This window comes from Xenopus tropicalis, chromosome 3 (genome assembly GCF_000004195.4).
Source record: "Xenopus tropicalis strain Nigerian chromosome 3, UCB_Xtro_10.0, whole genome shotgun sequence".
Lineage (NCBI taxonomy): Eukaryota > Metazoa > Chordata > Amphibia > Anura > Pipidae > Xenopus > Xenopus tropicalis.
Window position 1 is genome coordinate 995,073 of NC_030679.2, and position 17,813 is coordinate 1,012,885.

A 17,813-nucleotide genomic window follows, 5' to 3' on the forward strand; every position below is an offset into this window, starting at 1 on the left:
CCCAACTGGGCGCTGGTTCTATACAGGTACCCAACTGGGCGCTGGGTCTATACAGGTACCCAACTGGGCGCTGGGTCTATACAGGTACCCAACTGGGCGCTGGGTCTATACAGGTACCCAACTTGGCGCTGGGTCTATACAGGTACCCAACTGGGCGCTGGGTCTATACAGGTACCCAACTGGGCGCTGGTTCTATACAGGTACCCAACTGGGCGCTGGGTCTATACAGGTACCCAACTGGGCGCTGGGTCTATACAGGTACCCAACTGGGCGCTGGGTCTATACAGGTACCCAACTTGGCGCTGGGTCTATACAGGTACCCAACTGGGCGCTGGGTCTATACAGGTACCCAACTGGGCACTGGGTCTATACAGGTACCCAACTGGGCAGTATGTATCGCCCTGTCGGCGCCCAGACTTTTGAAATGCTGAAGACAAAAAGTTTCTCTATAAAGAAAAAACAATAATAAAGTCCCCACCGGCCAATCACTCGCCTCCAAACTTTGATCCACTGATTTTGGTGTCATGACAACCAACCAGCAACGAGCTCTAATATGGATCTCCCGCAGGCAGAATAATGAAAACAAATATCTGGTTTCCATGGGTTACTGCCCTGGGGCAAATCTGCAATAAGCGCCATCGCTGTTGGGTTGGGCCCAATACAGAATGAGATTGGAAGCGGCTTTGGGTGATACTGACACCTGGTGGCCACTGTGCTAACTGCATGTCATTACAGGGGAGCCGCTGATCATGTGACAGCTAATATCCAAATAATATTGATAAAGGGGCGGGGCAAACTGTCATGGTAATGAATATGGGGAGGAGATGGGGTTCCTGCCCCCCAAACACTGCTGTTCATTTGCATTTTTAATCAGAAATGGAGCCCCCCCCTTATCATCCTGAGCTTAGTATCAAACTGGGGGGGTTTGTGTGTATTTTGTGGGGTGTTTTGGGCAATCAAGGGGGTGCAGAATTTAGAACCCCCCCATGTTGGTGCCCCTATCTCTGCCAAAGACTTAAGGGTTAAAGTGAACCAGCAGCCCCGCCTTGTTCAGGCCCCGCCCCCGCAGAATGGCAGCTGCCAGGGCACTGGTATGTAGGTGTATGTACCCCAAGGGGGGTAGCGGCAACAGTTAGAATAGAGGATTGTGGGAAAATTTCAGAAGGGTACAAAAGAAATATATCCCGCTGCAGCCTGCACTGCACCCAGTACCCCCACCCACCATACAAAGTGCAGAGTGCAGGGCACCCCCATGAAGTTGACACTGGATTTTCTGTCCCATAATAAATAATTAGGTTTTATAGAGCAACCATAGCCAACCTTACCCCAACTGCACCCAATTGTACCCAACCATACCCAACCATACCCCAACCGTACCCAACCATACCTCAACTGTACCCAACCATACCCCAACCGTACCCAACCATGCCCCAACCGTACCCAACCATGCCCCAACTGTACCCAACTGTACCCAACCATACCCCAACTGTACCCAACCATACCCCAACCGTACCCAACCATGCCCCAACTGTACCCAACTGTACCCAACCATACCCCAACTGTACCCAACCATACCCCAACTGTACCCAACCATTCCCCAACTGTACCCAACCATACCCAACCCATACCCCAACCATGCCTAACCATACCCCAACTATACCTAACCATACCCTACCCAACCATACCCCAACTGTACCCAACCATACCCCGCCCATACCCCAACCATGCCTAACCATACCCAACCTTACCCAACCATAATCCAACCATACCCAACCTTGCCCCAACCGTATCCAACCATACCCCAACAGTATCCAACCATACCCCGCCCATACCCCAACCATGCCTAACCATACCCAACCTTACCCAACCATAACCCAACCATACCCAACCTTGCCCCAACCGTACCCAACCATACCCCAACAGTACGCAACCATAATCTGACCGTACCCCCAATCATACCCTGACCATACACCAACCATTCCCCTTACCATGCCCTAACCATACACCAACCATACCCAACCATACCCTGACCGTATCCCCAAAATACCCTAACCATACCCCAACAGTACCCAACCATACTCCGACCATACCCCCAACCATACCCTGACCATACCCCAACAGTACCCAACCCTACTCTGACTATACCTCAACCATACCCTGACCATACACCAACCTTACCCAAACATACCCTGACCGTACCCCCAACATACCCTAACCATACCATAACCATACCCCAACCATACTCCGACCGTACCCCCAACCATACCCTGACCATACCATAACCATACCATAACCATACCCTAACCATACTCCGACCATACCCCCTAACCATACTCCGACCATACCCCCCAACCATACCCTGACCATACCCCAACCATACTCCGACCGTACCCCCAACCATACCCTAACCATACTCCAACCGTACCCCCAACCATACCCTAACCATACTCCGACCGTACCCCCAACCATACCATAACCATACCCCAACCATACCATAACCATACCCTAACCATACCCCAACCATACTCCGACCGTACCCCCAACCATACCATAACCATACTCCAACCATACCCTAACCATACCCCAACCATACTCCGACCGTACCCCCAACCATACCCCAACCATACCATAACCATACTCTAACCATACTCTGACCATACCCCGACCGTACCCCGACAGGGGCCAGGCTAGTGAAACACCTACCTGGTTGCTATGGTTACTGTAGTGGTTAAGTTTCGACCCTATATTAGCAGATGCCGCCCCTCTCTGTAGAAATAGATTGCACAATTGGGTTGGAAGGGATTGGCCTCGGGGGGTGGGGGGGGTAGAACTATCCCCCCAGGGGGCAAAGTCCCAAAATCTGCTCCTCTCACCAGCAGTTCTGCTCGGGGCTGACAGGGACCCAATGGGACTCTCCTTCTGCAGGATCCGATTTCTCTCTGACAGATTCGCCCTCAGGGCATTCCCATGGTAACGGGCTGCGCCGCTGCTGCAGGTTGGCACCTTTATTGGCATAAGGTCTTTGTACCAATGTTTATTATTGGTTATTAATTAGCCAGGCATAACTGGCGCTGATTTGTTATCTGTTTGTGCCTGGGCATCACCCCCTGTGGCCTGTGGGCACAAACACCAGGTTGGATAATGACCCCCCTGCCATGCCGGTGCCCTCTGTGCCCTCGTGCTGAACTGAACCCCAGGGCCCTGCACCCATAGGTGCCCCTTTAGCACCCCATAAATACATCATTCCTAAGGGCTATACTTGTACCCCCTTACATGGCAGAGGGCAAAGATTTGCTGGGGCAATTATGGGGCATGCAGTGGAAATGATACTCGGGGCTACTGGCCCTGGGCTACCGGCCGCCCAACCCTGTGGCCAATGCACCCGGGGGTATTAGGACTGACTTTCCCGGGGCTTTAGAGGCTGCTGCCCCTTTAAGCCTGCCAGTGAATCTGCCCTGCGGGTACAAAGGGGCAGGAATGGGTAACTAAGAATTTCCCATGTCCTGGCCTGACCCTGCCGCTGCTTCATTCCAGCGACCCAATGGAATCTCTTGGCCAGGCTCCAATGATTGGATACAGGGATGGGGCCCCTTGTAGCTCCGCCCTCACGTGATGTCACTGATTGGCAGGAAGGGAGCCTGGGCAGCTGGCAGATAGGCTTCACTGGGCGACATTTGCTGTTATTGAGGGGCATAAAAATGAGGTACAAGAGGTTTCCTTTACCCCCTTACAGGGCAACTGGCAGCCATTTCTACCCCCAGTGCTGGGGGGGGGGCACTTTAGTATGAGGGGCTGCCATATTACTTACCCCTGACTCCTTACTGTGGGCAAATGTTACCCAGTTGGTGCCCACCCAGGAGGCTAAGGGTAGGTAGGTAGGTACCACAGTAAGAAGGTTGGCATTGCCCCCCGGCTGGGTAATTAAATGACACTGTGGGTGTTAGTAACAAGGAAGGAATAGATGGGGGGAGGCTGATATTTACCCCCCCCAGGGGGGACCTACCTGATACTGATGCTTTTCCATACGGTAGGTGCCCCTGTGTGTCAAGGCCCCGGCCTGGAAATACCCCGAGGTACAAGGTAAATCCAATGGTAACAATGGGCCAAGCGGCTACCAATGGGTCGGACAAGAAGCCACGTGGCATCTCCAAACTAAAGGTAGGTACCCAGCGACAAATCTGCCGGGGGGACTTACCGTATATATATATGTGCCCCCTATATACTCAATGGGCACCACTGGGGGCCCACATCTCATTGCCCCATCAGCACCCACAGTCTGCCCAGTGGCTAAAGGGTCAGTCAGGGACACCTACCTGCCGGATTGTGCTCTGTAGCCCAAAGCATGCTGGGAGCCCTTCTTTGTTTCGGATACAATGGGATCTTGGGGCACAGAGTAAAATGGGGGGGTCATTGCTAACCAAATGGTTTAATGAATAATGGGGCACCTTGGACTTTCCCATCTGGTACCGGCCCATGAAAGTGGGTGGGACCAATGGGCAGTGCATGCCCCTCCCCCTATATCATGATCCAAACAGAACCCAAAGGCGCCAAAGATCCACTCAGTAGAATAAAGAGCCTGGCAGTTACCATGGCGATGCTCCCAGTGGTGCCGGCTATGACCCAATTGTTGACCCGGGGGCCAAGTGATCCGATAATGACCAGTGGTGCCCAAAATCAGCAGAACCTAATGGGTGTGGCCAACTTTGGGCCTCAAAAAGACTGAACCAAGTATCTGGGCCAAATAGAACCATAAGGGAATCACAGGAGGTCATTGGCCCCATCAGGGGGGGTCAGTAACTGTAAGGGGCTGAATATGAAATATTTGGGGCAATAGATGCCAATTTGGGGCAATAGATGCCAAACCCCTATATATATTTATAATTCCAGGTGTTTATCTTCGCCCTGTCGTTCGCCTACGTGGCCAAGACCCTCGCCCTCGCCTACTCCAACAGCGTCATCACCCAGATAGAGCGGCGCTTCAGCATCCCCTCCTCCACCGCCGGCTTCATCGAGGGGAGCTTCGACATTGGTACAGTCCGTTCCACTGCCCCGGGGGGGGGGGGGGGGGGGGGTCGGGGGGATCCCAATAACAGAATTCAGCCTAAACCGACTGCTAAAGAGCAGGATCCGCACATAGTAGGTACAGGTGGGTAGGTAGGTAGGTACAGGTGGGTAGATACAGGTGAGTAGGTAGGTACATGTAGGTAGGTATGTACAGGTTGGTTGATACAGGTAGGTAGGTACAGGTGAGTAGGTAGGTACAGGTAGGTAGATACAGGTGAGTAGGTAGGTACATGTAGGTAGGTATGTACGGGTTGGTTGATACAGGTAGGTAGGTACAGGTGAGTAGGTAGGTAGGTACATGTAGGTATGTACAGGTAGGTAGATACAGGTGAGTAGGTAGGTACATGTGGGTAGGTGGGTATCTACAGGTAGGTAGATACATGTAGGTAGGTACAGGGGAGTAGGTAGGTACATGTAGGTAGGTATGTAAAGGTGGGTAAGTATGCGGGTAGGTAGGGGCAGGTAGGTAGAAGTATGAATAGGTAGGTAGATACATGTAGGTAAGTACAGGGGAGTAGGTAGGTAGGTACATGTAGGTAGGTATGTACAGGTGGGTAGATACTGGTAGGTACAGGTGGGTAAGTATGCGGGTAGGTAGGGGCAGGTAGGTAGAAGTATGAATAGGTAGGTAGATACAGGTGAGTAGGTAGGCAGGTGCAGGTAGGTAGAGATAGATAGATATATAGATAGGTAGGTAGGTAGAAGTAGGGGCAGGTAGGTAGGCAGTACAGTAGCACTTTTTATGAAAGGGAAAGATGAGGCCGTTGGGTCAGGGGGGATCCAGCCATGAGGCCACTATCTCCAATCATAGGACCCCCCACCAGGGGCCCCCCAGTTATTGCCCCACTGGTCCCATGTGCCCCGCTCTAAGGGTAAGTCCCAGTGGGAAGTCACTCACTATGTTTGATGAAATCTTTGCGGTTGGTCGTTTTTATCCCCCGTGCGCAGGGAACGTGCTGCTCATTGCCTTCGTCAGCTACTTCGGCGCCAAACTCCATCGCCCCAAAGTGATCGCCTTGGGGTGTCTGATCATGTCCCTGGGGAGCTGCCTGGAGGCCCTGCCCCATTTCCTCATGCCCAGGTAAGTAGCCCCTAGCAACCGAGCGTTTGGCTGAATGCCTGACCAATAGGAGAATTCATTAGCATTGGGCCACACCCCCATAGTGTTTCATGGTGTCCGTCTGTTTCTGCTTCCCCAGGTACGAATACGGGAGCGCAGTCTCGTCACCAAACCAGACTACAAGTGGGGCCCCTCTCTGTCTGGCCAATCACAGTCTCTCTAGCAGCGCGGAGCCTCAAGGAGGTGGGACATGGGGACCAATGGGGTTCCGGCCCAGTTCTGGGGGGCTCAGGATCTCTATTTCCCACACTGATCCCCCAACTTGGGTGACTGGCGAGGGGTGGGGGGTAAGCTGATTAACCCCCAGTTTTGCTCTTGTGGGGATAATGTTGTGTGTTGCACCCACAGAATGTCGGGGCGGCTCCATGTCCCTCATGTGGATCTTTGTGCTGGTGGGAAACCTCCTGAGGGGAATCGGGGAGACCCCCGTGGAACCACTTGGCCTCTCCTACATCGACGAGTTCTCCCAAACGGAAAACTCCCCCTTCTATATCGGTAACTTCCTGTCCCGGTACCCATGTGACTGTCTCTGCTTCCTGTGCACGGGGGAGTGTATTTCCCGGTACCCATGTGACTGTCTCTGCTTCCTTTGCACGGGGGAGTGTATTTCCCGGTACCCATGTGACTGTCTCTGCTTCCTTTGCACGGGGGAGTGTATTTCCCGGTACCCGTGTGACTGTCTCTGCTTCCTTTGCACGGGGGGAGTGTATTTCCCGGTACCCATGTGACTGTCTCTGCTTCCTTTGCACGGGGGAGTGTATTTCCCGGTACCCATGTGACTGTCTCTGCTTCCTTTGCACGGGGGAGTGTATTTCCTGGTACCCGTGTGACTGTCTCTGCTTCCTGTGCACGGGGGAGTGTATTTCCTGGTAACCATGTGTCTGTCTCTGCTTCCTTTGCACGGGGGGAGTGTATTTCCTGGTACCCGTGTGACTGTCTCTGCTTCCTTTGCAGGGGGGAGTGTATTTCCTGGTACCCATGTGACTGTCTCTGCTTCCATTGCACGGGGGAGTGTATTTCCCGGTACCCATGTGACTGTCTCTGCTTCCTTTGCACGGGGGAGTGTATTTCCCGGTACCCGTGTGACTGTCTCTGCTTCCTTTGCACGGGGGAGTGTATTTCCCGGTACCCCGTGTGACTGTCTCTGCTTCCTTTGCACGGGGGAGTGTATTTCCCGGTACCCGTGTGACTGTCTCTGCTTCCTTTGCACGGGGGAGTGTATTTCCCGGTACCCGTGTGACTGTCTCTGCTTCCTTTGCACGGGGGAGTGTATTTCCCGGTACCCGTGTGACTGTCTCTGCTTCCTTTGCACGGGGGAGTGTATTTCCCGGTACCCGTGTGACTGTCTCTGCTTCCTTTGCACGGGGGAGTGTATTTCCCGGTACCCGTGTGACTGTCTCTGCTTCCTTTGCACGGGGGAGTGTATTTCCCGGTACCCGTGTGACTGTCTCTGCTTCCTTTGCACGGGGGAGTGTATTTCCTGGTACCCGTGTAACTGTCTCTGCTTCCTTTGCACAGGGGAGTGTATTTCCCGGTACCCGTGTGACTGTCTCTGCTTCCTTTGCACGGGGGAGTGTATTCCCGGAACCCATGTGACTGTCTCTGCTTCCTTTGCACGGGGGAGTGTATTTCCCGGTACCCATGTGACTGTCTCTGCTTCCTTTGCACGGGGGAGTGTATTTCCCGGTACCCATGTGACTGTCTCTGCTTCCTTTGCACGGGGGAGTGTATTTCCCGGTACCCATGTGACTGTCTCTGCTTCCTTTGCACGGGGGAGTGTATTTCCTGGTACCCATGTGACTGTCTCTGCTTCCTTTGCACGGGGGAGTGTATTTCCCGGTACCCATGTGACTGTCTCTGCTTCCTTTGCACGGGGGAGTGTATTTCCCGGTACCCATGTGACTGTCTCTGCTTCCTTTGCACGGGGGAGTGTATTTCCTGGTACCCATGTGACTGTCTCTGCTTCCTTTGCACGGGGGAGTGTATTTCCCGGTACCCATGTGACTGTCTCTGCTTCCTTTGCACGGGGGAGTGTATTTCCCGGTACCCATGTGACTGTCTCTGCTTCCTTTGCACGGGGGAGTGTATTTCCTGGTACCCATGTGACTGTCTCTGCTTCCTTTGCACGGGGGAGTGTATTTCCCGGTACCCATGTGACTGTCTCTGCTTCCTTTGCACGGGGGAGTGTATTTCCTGGTACCCATGTGACTGTCTCTGCTTCCTTTGCACGGGGGAGTGTATTTCCCGGTACCCATGTGACTGTCTCTGCTTCCTTTGCACGGGGGAGTGTATTTCCCGGTACCCCATGTGACTGTCTCTGCTTCCTTTGCACGGGGGAGTGTATTTCCCGGTACCCATGTGACTGTCTCTGCTTCCTTTGCACGGGGGAGTGTATTTCCTGGTACCCATGTGACTGTCTCTGCTTCCTTTGCACGGGGGAGTGTATTTCCCGGTACCCATGTGACTGTCTCTGCTTCCTTTGCACGGGGGAGTGTATTTCCTGGTACCCATGTGACTGTCTCTGCTTCCTGTGCGGGGGGCGGGGTTATATTTCGCATGTACCAGACAGTAAAGGGTAAGTAACCCTGTCGGTGCTGTTTGTAGGGATAATACAGACGCTCTCTATCGCCGGGCCGCTCCTGGGGTACCTATTGGCCGCTCTCTGTACAAAGCTCTATGTGGATATCGGATCTATAAATCTGGGTAAAGTCTCACACCCCCCCCCCCCCCCCCACAGAACCAGAACCTTCAGGAACATTAACCCCTTGTGTCCCTTGTACCAGATGAGGTGACAGTCACACAAAGAGACATCCGATGGGTCGGCGCCTGGTGGGTGGGGTTTCTTGTGAGTGGAGCCGCGTGCCTATTGGCTGCTCTTCCCTTCTGGTGCCTCCCAAGGTCTCTGCCCAAAGAGGGGGCAGAAAATGGGTCAGAACCAAGTGAGACCGTCGCCCTGGCAACTCCGGAACCGCAAGGTCCAAATACCCCAACGAAACCAGCACTCGGCCTGCGGGGTAAGTCTGGCACTCATACCGACCCCTAGTAGCTACTCCTACCCCATAGCTAACTGGTACTGCTGGGAGTAGTAGGGCCAGGGCAGCTTACAGGTACTGCTGGGAGTAGTAGGGCCAGGGCAGCTTACAGGTACTGCTGGGAGTAGTAGGCCAGGGCAGCTTACAGGTACTGCTGGGAGTAGTAGGGCCAGGGCAGCTTACAGGTACTGCTGGGAGTAGTAGGGCCAGGGCAGCTTACAGGTACTGCTGGGAGTAGTAGGGCCAGGGCAGCTTACAGGTACTGCTGGGAGTAGTAGGGCCAGGGCAGCTTACAGGTACTGCTGGGAGTAGTAGGGCCAGGGCAGCTTACAGGTACTGCTGGGAGTAGTAGGGCCAGGGCAGCTTACAGGTACTGCTGGGAGTAGTAGGGCCAGGGCAGCTTACAGGTACTGCTGGAAGTAGTAGGGCCAGGGCGGCTTACAGGTACTGCTGGGAGTAGTAGGGCCATGGCGGCTTACAGGTACTGCTGGGAGTAGTAGGGCCATGGCGGCTTACAGGTACTGCTGGGAGTAGTAGGGCCATGGCGGCTTACAGGTACTGCTGGGAGTAGTAGGGCCAGGGCAGCTTACAGGTACTGCTGGGAGTAGTAGGGCCAGGGCGGCTTACAGGTACTGCTGGGAGTAGTAGGGCCAGGCCGGCTTACAGGTACTGCTGGGAGTAGTAGGGCCATGGCGGCTCACTGGTACTGCTGGGAGTAGTAGGGCCATGGCGGCTTACAGGTACTGCTGGGAGTAGTAGGGCCAGGGCGGCTTACAGGTACTGCTGGGAGTAGTAGGGCCAGGGCGGCTTAAAGGTACTGCTGGGAGTAGTAGGGCCATGGCGGCTCACTGGTACTGCTGGGAGTAGTAGGGCCATGGCGGCTTACAGGTACTGCTGGGAGTAGTAGGGCCAGGGCGGCTTACAGGTACTGCTGGGAGTAGTAGGGCCATGGCGGCTTACAGGTACTGCTGGGAGTAGTAGGGCCATGGCGGCTCACTGGTACTGCTGGGAGTAGTAGGGCCATGGCGGCTTACAGGTACTGCTGGGAGTAGTAGGGCCATGGCGGCTTACAGGTACTGCTGGGAGTAGTAGGGCCATGGCGGCTTACAGGTACTGCTGGGAGTAGTAGAAAACCCATCCCGTTTCCTTTCCCAGAATTCCTGCGGATGATCCGGGGGCTGTTCCGGAATAAGATCTACGTGCTGTTCATGATCGTTACGGTTCTGCAGTTTAACGCCTTCTCCGGGTACATCGCCTTCCTGCCCAAGTTTGTGGAGCAGCAGTACGGGAAGTCCTCCTCCGAAGCCATCTTCCTCATAGGTAGGTAGGTGGGTGGGTGGGTGGGTAGGTAGGTGGGTGGGTGGGTGGGTAGGTAGGTGGGTGGGTGGGTAGGTAGGTGGGTGGGTGGGTGGGTAGGTAGGTGGGTGGGTGGGTGAGTAGGTGTGATGGGACTGAGGCTCCTCCCTCTTTATGGTCTTCCAGAGACACCTCCTGATAAGCCCCGCCCCCGAGGTACCGGCCATTGGGCCCTGACCCTTTCCCTCTCTCCCATAGGTGTGTACAACCTGCCCATAATAAGCCTGGGGTACTTCCTGGGCGGGTACTACATGAAGAGATTTAAAGTTTCCACCTATCGGGCGGCTCAGATCGGCTTCTACTCTGAGATCCTCACGTATCTGATCAATTACTCTGCCTTCTTCATGGGCTGCGAGAATTCCCTGGTGGCGGGTGTGACGGTGTCGTACGGGGGGTATGTAGCCCCTCCCCAAATACCCCCCCACCCCCGACCCAAATACCCCCCAACCCTAATACCCTTAACACCCCCAACCCTAATACCCCCAACCCTAATACCCTTAACACCCCCAACCCTAATATCCTTAACACCCTAACCCTTATACCCCCCAACACCCTAATACCCCCCAACACCCCTAACCCTTATACCCCAACCCCTTATACCCCAACCCCTAATACCCCAACCCCTAATACCCCAACCCCTAATACCCCAACCCCTAATACCCCAACCCCTAATACCCCAACCCCTAATACCCCAACCCCTAATACCCCAACCCCAATACCCCCAATACACTAACCCTAATACCCCAACCCCTAATACCCCTCACCCTATTCTATTCCAGCACTGGGGACATCTCCTACAGCCAAAACTTTACCTCCGGCTGCAATGCCCCCTGTGGGTGCCCCGGGGACGTGTGGGACCCCGTGTGTGGGGAGAATGGTCTGGCCTATATCTCTGCCTGCCACGCCGGCTGTGCCACGTCTGTAGGAGAGGGGCAGAACACAGTAAGTCAGTGGGGGGGGGCTGGGGGTTATTACAATGATCTCAATCTGGGGGTACCATAGCTGTTCTGTATGTTGGACTCCCCCAGATCTTCCACAACTGCAGCTGTGTGTGGGCCTCCCCCTTCCCAACCAATGGCAGCGCGGCGCTGGGCCAGTGCCCCCGGGAGGAGATGTGTGACACCATGTTGGTGGCCTTCATGGTCATGTCCTTCGTCTGCTGCCTCATCTTCTCCTTCGGAGCCATGCCGGCCTACATGGTGCTGATCCGGTAACGGGGGGCTGGGTTGGGGGGTCTCTGGGTCTGAGTGCAGGCAATGGATCAGCTCACGTTATAAAGTCCCTTTAAGAATGGCCGAGAATACCCCCCGGGGGGGCACTGGGCAAGTGGTTACCAGGAGTTGCCGACTGACGTGGGGATTGGCCAGAAAGGTCACATGTAAAATCAGGGGTACACAGGCGGGGCCTTGCCCCCGGGCTCAAATATGGGGGTGTCTTGGTTCCCCGTGACTTTTGGTCACATCGACGCAGATTAAGTTCTTTTTAACCCTTCCTTATCCTCATTTGCACATGTATTTAAATAGGATAGGGGCCCCCCACCCCTCTCACTAATGCCCCCGGCAGCCCCCGACCCACATCTCTTTGTTCCGAGCTGTTGTTCTGTATTAATTACACCTAATTAATAATAATTACACGATTCCATGAGTTAATTGGTGTCTCTGCCGAAACTAAGGAGCCTGAAACCTGAAGAAAAGTCACTGGGACTCGGCCTCCATCTACTGACAGCGAGGATTCTGGGTAAGTCTGTGTCTGTATATTATAGTTATATCCTGTGCATATATGATATGGGGGTTACACTGTGACAGTGGGGGGGGGGGAAAGATGGGGGGGTATATCTGTGCCTATATATTATACAGTTACATTATGTGCATATATGATATGGGGGTTACACTGTGACAGTGGGGGGGGGGGGGGGGCTGGGGGAAAGATGGGGGGGTATATCTGTGCCTATATATTATACAGTTACATTATGTGCATATATGATATGGGGGTTACACTGTGACAGTGGGGGGGGGGGGGGAAAGATGGGGGGTATATCTGTGCCTATATATTATACAGTTACATTATGTGCATATATGATATGGGGGTTACACTGTGACAGTGGGGGGGGGGGCTGGGGGAAAGATGGGGGGTATATCTGTGCCTATATATTATACAGTTACATTATGTGCATATATGATATGGGGGTTACACTGTGACAGTGGGGGGGGGGGCTGGGGGAAAGATGGGGGGGTATATCTGTACCTATATATTATACAGTTACATTATGTGCATATATGATATGGGGGTTACACTGTGACAGTGGGGGGGGGCTGGGGGAAAGATGTGGGTATATCTGTGCCTATATATTATACAGTTACATTATGTGCATATATGATATGGGGGTTACACTGTGACAGTGGGGGGGGCTGGGGGAAAGATGGGGGGGTATATCTGTGCCTATATATTATACAGTTACATTATGTGCATATATGATATGGGGGTTACACTGTGACAGTGGGGGGGGGAAAGATGGGGGGTATATCTGTGCCTATATATTATACAGTTACATTATGTGCATATATGATATGGGGGTTACACTGTGACAGTGGGGGGGGGGGGGGGGCTGGGGGAAAGATGGGGGGTATATCTGTGCCTATATATTATACAGTTACATTATGTGCATATATGATATGGGGGTTACACTGTGACAGTGGGGGGGGGGGGGGCTGGGGGAAAGATGGGGGGTATATCTGTGCCTATATATTATACAGTTACATTATGTGCATATATGATATGGGGGTTACACTGTGACAGTGGGGGGGGGAAAGATGGGGGGTATATCTGTGCCTATATATTATACAGTTACATTATGTGCATATATGATATGGGGGTTACACTGTGACAGTGGGGGGGGGGGGGGGGGGGAAAGATGGGGGGTATATCTGTGCCTATATATTATACAGTTACATTATGTGCATATATGATATGGGGGTTACACTGTGACAGTGGGGGGCTGGGGGAAAGATGGGGGGTATATCTGTGCCTATATATTATACAGTTACATTATGTGCATATATGATATGGGGGTTACACTGTGACAGTGGGGGGGGCTGGGGGAAAGATGGGGGGTATATCTGTGCCTATATATTATACAGTTACATTATGTGCATATATGATATGGGGGTTACACTGTGACAGTGGGGGGGGGGGGGGGGGGGGGAAAGATGGGGGGTATATCTGTGCCTATATATTATACAGTTACATTATGTGCATATATGATATGGGGGTTACACTGTGACAGTGGGGGGGGGGGCTGGGGGAAAGATGGGGGGTATATCTGTGCCTATATATTATACAGTTACATTATGTGCATATATGATATGGGGGTTACACTGTGACAGTGGGGGGGGGGAAAGATGGGGGGTATATCTGTGCCTATATATTATACAGTTACATTATGTGCATATATGATATGGGGGTTACACTGTGACAGTGGGGGGGGGGCTGGGGGAAAGATGGGGGGTATATCTGTGCCTATATATTATACAGTTACATTATGTGCATATATGATATGGGGGTTACACTGTGACAGTGGGGGGGGGGGGGGGGCTGGGGGAAAGATGGGGGGGTATATCTGTGCCTATATATTATACAGTTACATTATGTGCATATATGATATGGGGGTTACACTGTGACAGTGGGGGGGGGGGGGGGAAAGATGGGGGGTATATCTGTGCCTATATATTATACAGTTACATTATGTGCATATATGATATGGGGGTTACACTGTGACAGTGGGGGGGGGGGGCTGGGGGAAAGATGGGGGGTATATCTGTGCCTATATATTATACAGTTACATTATGTGCATATATGATATGGGGGTTACACTGTGACAGTGGGGGGGGGGGCTGGGGGAAAGATGGGGGGGTATATCTGTACCTATATATTATACAGTTACATTATGTGCATATATGATATGGGGGTTACACTGTGACAGTGGGGGGGGGGGGGGGGGCTGGGGGAAAGATGGGGGGTATATCTGTGCCTATATATTATACAGTTACATTATGTGCATATATGATATGGGGGTTACACTGTGACAGTGGGGGGGGGCTGGGGGAAAGATGTGGGTATATCTGTGCCTATATATTATACAGTTACATTATGTGCATATATGATATGGGGGTTACACTGTGACAGTGGGGGGGGCTGGGGGAAAGATGGGGGGGTATATCTGTGCCTATATATTATACAGTTACATTATGTGCATATATGATATGGGGGTTACACTGTGACAGTGGGGGGGGGAAAGATGGGGGGTATATCTGTGCCTATATATTATACAGTTACATTATGTGCATATATGATATGGGGGTTACACTGTGACAGTGGGGGGGGGGGGGGGCTGGGGGAAAGATGGGGGGTATATCTGTGCCTATATATTATACAGTTACATTATGTGCATATATGATATGGGGGTTACACTGTGACAGTGGGGGGGGGGGGGGCTGGGGGAAAGATGGGGGGTATATCTGTGCCTATATATTATACAGTTACATTATGTGCATATATGATATGGGGGTTACACTGTGACAGTGGGGGGGGAAAGATGGGGGGTATATCTGTGCCTATATATTATACAGTTACATTATGTGCATATATGATATGGGGGTTACACTGTGACAGTGGGGGGGGGGGGGGGGGGGGAAAGATGGGGGGTATATCTGTGCCTATATATTATACAGTTACATTATGTGCATATATGATATGGGGGTTACACTGTGACAGTGGGGGGCTGGGGGAAAGATGGGGGGTATATCTGTGCCTATATATTATACAGTTACATTATGTGCATATATGATATGGGGGTTACACTGTGACAGTGGGGGGGCTGGGGGAAAGATGGGGGGTATATCTGTGCCTATATATTATACAGTTACATTATGTGCATATATGATATGGGGGTTACACTGTGACAGTGGGGGGGGGGGGGGGGGGAAAGATGGGGGGTATATCTGTGCCTATATATTATACAGTTACATTATGTGCATATATGATATGGGGGTTACACTGTGACAGTGGGGGGGGGGCTGGGGGAAAGATGGGGGGTATATCTGTGCCTATATATTATACAGTTACATTATGTGCATATATGATATGGGGGTTACACTGTGACAGTGGGGGGGGGAAAGATGGGGGGTATATCTGTGCCTATATATTATACAGTTACATTATGTGCATATATGATATGGGGGTTACACTGTGACAGTGGGGGGGGGAAAGATGGGGGGTATATCTGTGCCTATATATTATACAGTTACATTATGTACATATATGATATGGGGGTTACACTGTGACAGTGGGGGGGCTGGGGGAAAGATGGGGGGTATATCTGTGCCTATATATTATACAGTTACATTATGTGCATATATGATATGGGGGTTACACTGTGACAGTGGGGGGGGGGGCTGGGGGAAAGATGGGGGTATATCTGTGCCTATATATATTATACAGTTACATTATGTGCATATATGATATGGGGGTTACACTGTGACAGTGGGGGGGGGCTGGGGGAAAGATGGGGGGTATATCTGTGCCTATATGATACAGTCACATGATTATATATTTCGGATCAGGTGGGATCCCCTCGGTAGTTTCGTTCGGGGCGCTGGCGGACTCCACGTGCCTGAAGTGGGGGGTTCTGGGGTGCGGGGAGCGCGGCGCTTGCCGTATGTACGACACAGACTTATTCAGGTAAATATAATTATAAGTCGGACTGAACTGGAGCAGAACTGGGCGGTTCCCATGACGATGTTATTACCCCCAGATACCTGTTCCATGGGATAGAGAACATCATCCGGACCAGTTCCTACATTCCCTGCGTTCTGATCCTCCTCATCCTGAAACGAGAGCAAGCTCCGCAGGACAGCGCCCCGCCCACAGAGAGAGTGGGAGGGACTAGAGACGACTCGGTCACAAACACAGAGATTTGATCCAACTGAAATAAAAAGTTTTTATTAAAAGAAACATAAACCCAGGACTGAGAAATATTTTCCCCAATCCACAGGCAAAACGACCAATCCGATCACTTTCCTAAATCAACAATCGGCCCCGGATTTAAATACAAATAAAATAAATATTCATCAGATTCTAAAATACTTTGGTTTCCTCAATTAAGATCAATTTCCAACAAAAACATAAAGCAGTTCCTACGTGCAGATGCCCCAATGATATATTGTATCTGACAGAGAGGGCAGGGGGGAACATGGTATGTGACGGAGAGGGCAGGGGGGGACATGGTATGTGACGGAGAGGGCAGGGGGGGACATGGTATGTGACGGAGAGGGCAGGGGGGAACATGGTATGTGCCGGAGAGGGCAGGGGGGAACATGGTATGTGCCGGAGAGGGCAGGGGGGAACATGGTATGTGCCGGAGAGGGCAGGGGGGAACATGGTATGTGACAGAGAGGGCAAGGGGGAACATGGTATGTGACAGAGAGGGCAAGGGGGAACATGGTATCTGACAGAGAGGGCAGGGGGGAACATGGTATGTGCCGGAGAGGGCAGGGGGGAACATGGTATGTGCCGGAGAGGGCAGGGGGGAACATGGTATATGACGGAGAGGGCAGGGGGGAACATGGTATGTGACGGAGAGGGTAGGGGGGAACATGGTATCTGACAGAGAGGGCAGGGGGGAACATGGTATGTACCGAAGAGGGCAGGGGGGAACATGGTATCTGACAGGGCGGGGGGGAACATGGTATGTGCCAGAGAGGGCAGGGGGGAACATGATATCTGACAGAGAGGGCAGGGGGAACATGGTATGTGACGGAGAGGGCAGGGGGGAACATGATATCTGACAGAGAGGGCAGGGGGAAACATGGTATGTGACGGAGAGGGCAGGGGGGAACATTTTATCTGACGGAAAAATGTAGACACTGGCCAAAAGAGAAACATTTCCTATTTCCATATAAAACATTAGTAGGACACAAAATAATAACGAACCAGTGATGCAAACTGCTGTTTTTGGGGGGAGTGGTGATGTAAACAGTCTGTAAAAACAACAGACTCATGTAAACAGCTCCTAGGCCAATCAGGCTGAGGTTTTGAAAACCAGCACAATGGCAGTCCCCACCCACCCACTCACACCGCAGCACTGTGGGAAAGTGAAACTCTCTTTACTACAGGGGGAGCGTAGCTTGCCAGCAGGAACGGCCCAGGCTAATCATGACCAATCACGTTGCCCCTTCAGAGATTTC

General features: G+C 52.4%; 1 protein-coding gene across 6 annotated transcripts; it reads left to right on the forward strand.

Moving 5' to 3' along the window:
* Positions 1-2,874: 2,874 nt before the first annotated feature.
* On the forward strand, positions 2,875-16,712 carry slco1a2 (solute carrier organic anion transporter family member 1A2). 6 transcript variants are annotated; one of them, XM_031897539.1, is made up of 15 exons: positions 2,875-2,995; positions 4,032-4,158; positions 4,888-5,029; positions 6,013-6,145; positions 6,264-6,367; positions 6,533-6,679; positions 8,789-8,887; positions 8,968-9,198; positions 10,372-10,536; positions 10,771-10,966; positions 11,352-11,514; positions 11,575-11,771; positions 12,245-12,309; positions 16,191-16,308; positions 16,382-16,712. In XM_031897539.1, the coding sequence occupies exons 2-15, from the start codon at positions 4,090-4,092 to the stop codon at positions 16,545-16,547; spliced, it is 1,995 nt and encodes a 664-aa protein (XP_031753399.1). In that variant the 5' UTR covers positions 2,875-2,995; positions 4,032-4,089; the 3' UTR covers positions 16,548-16,712.
* Positions 16,713-17,813: the final 1,101 nt, after the last annotated feature.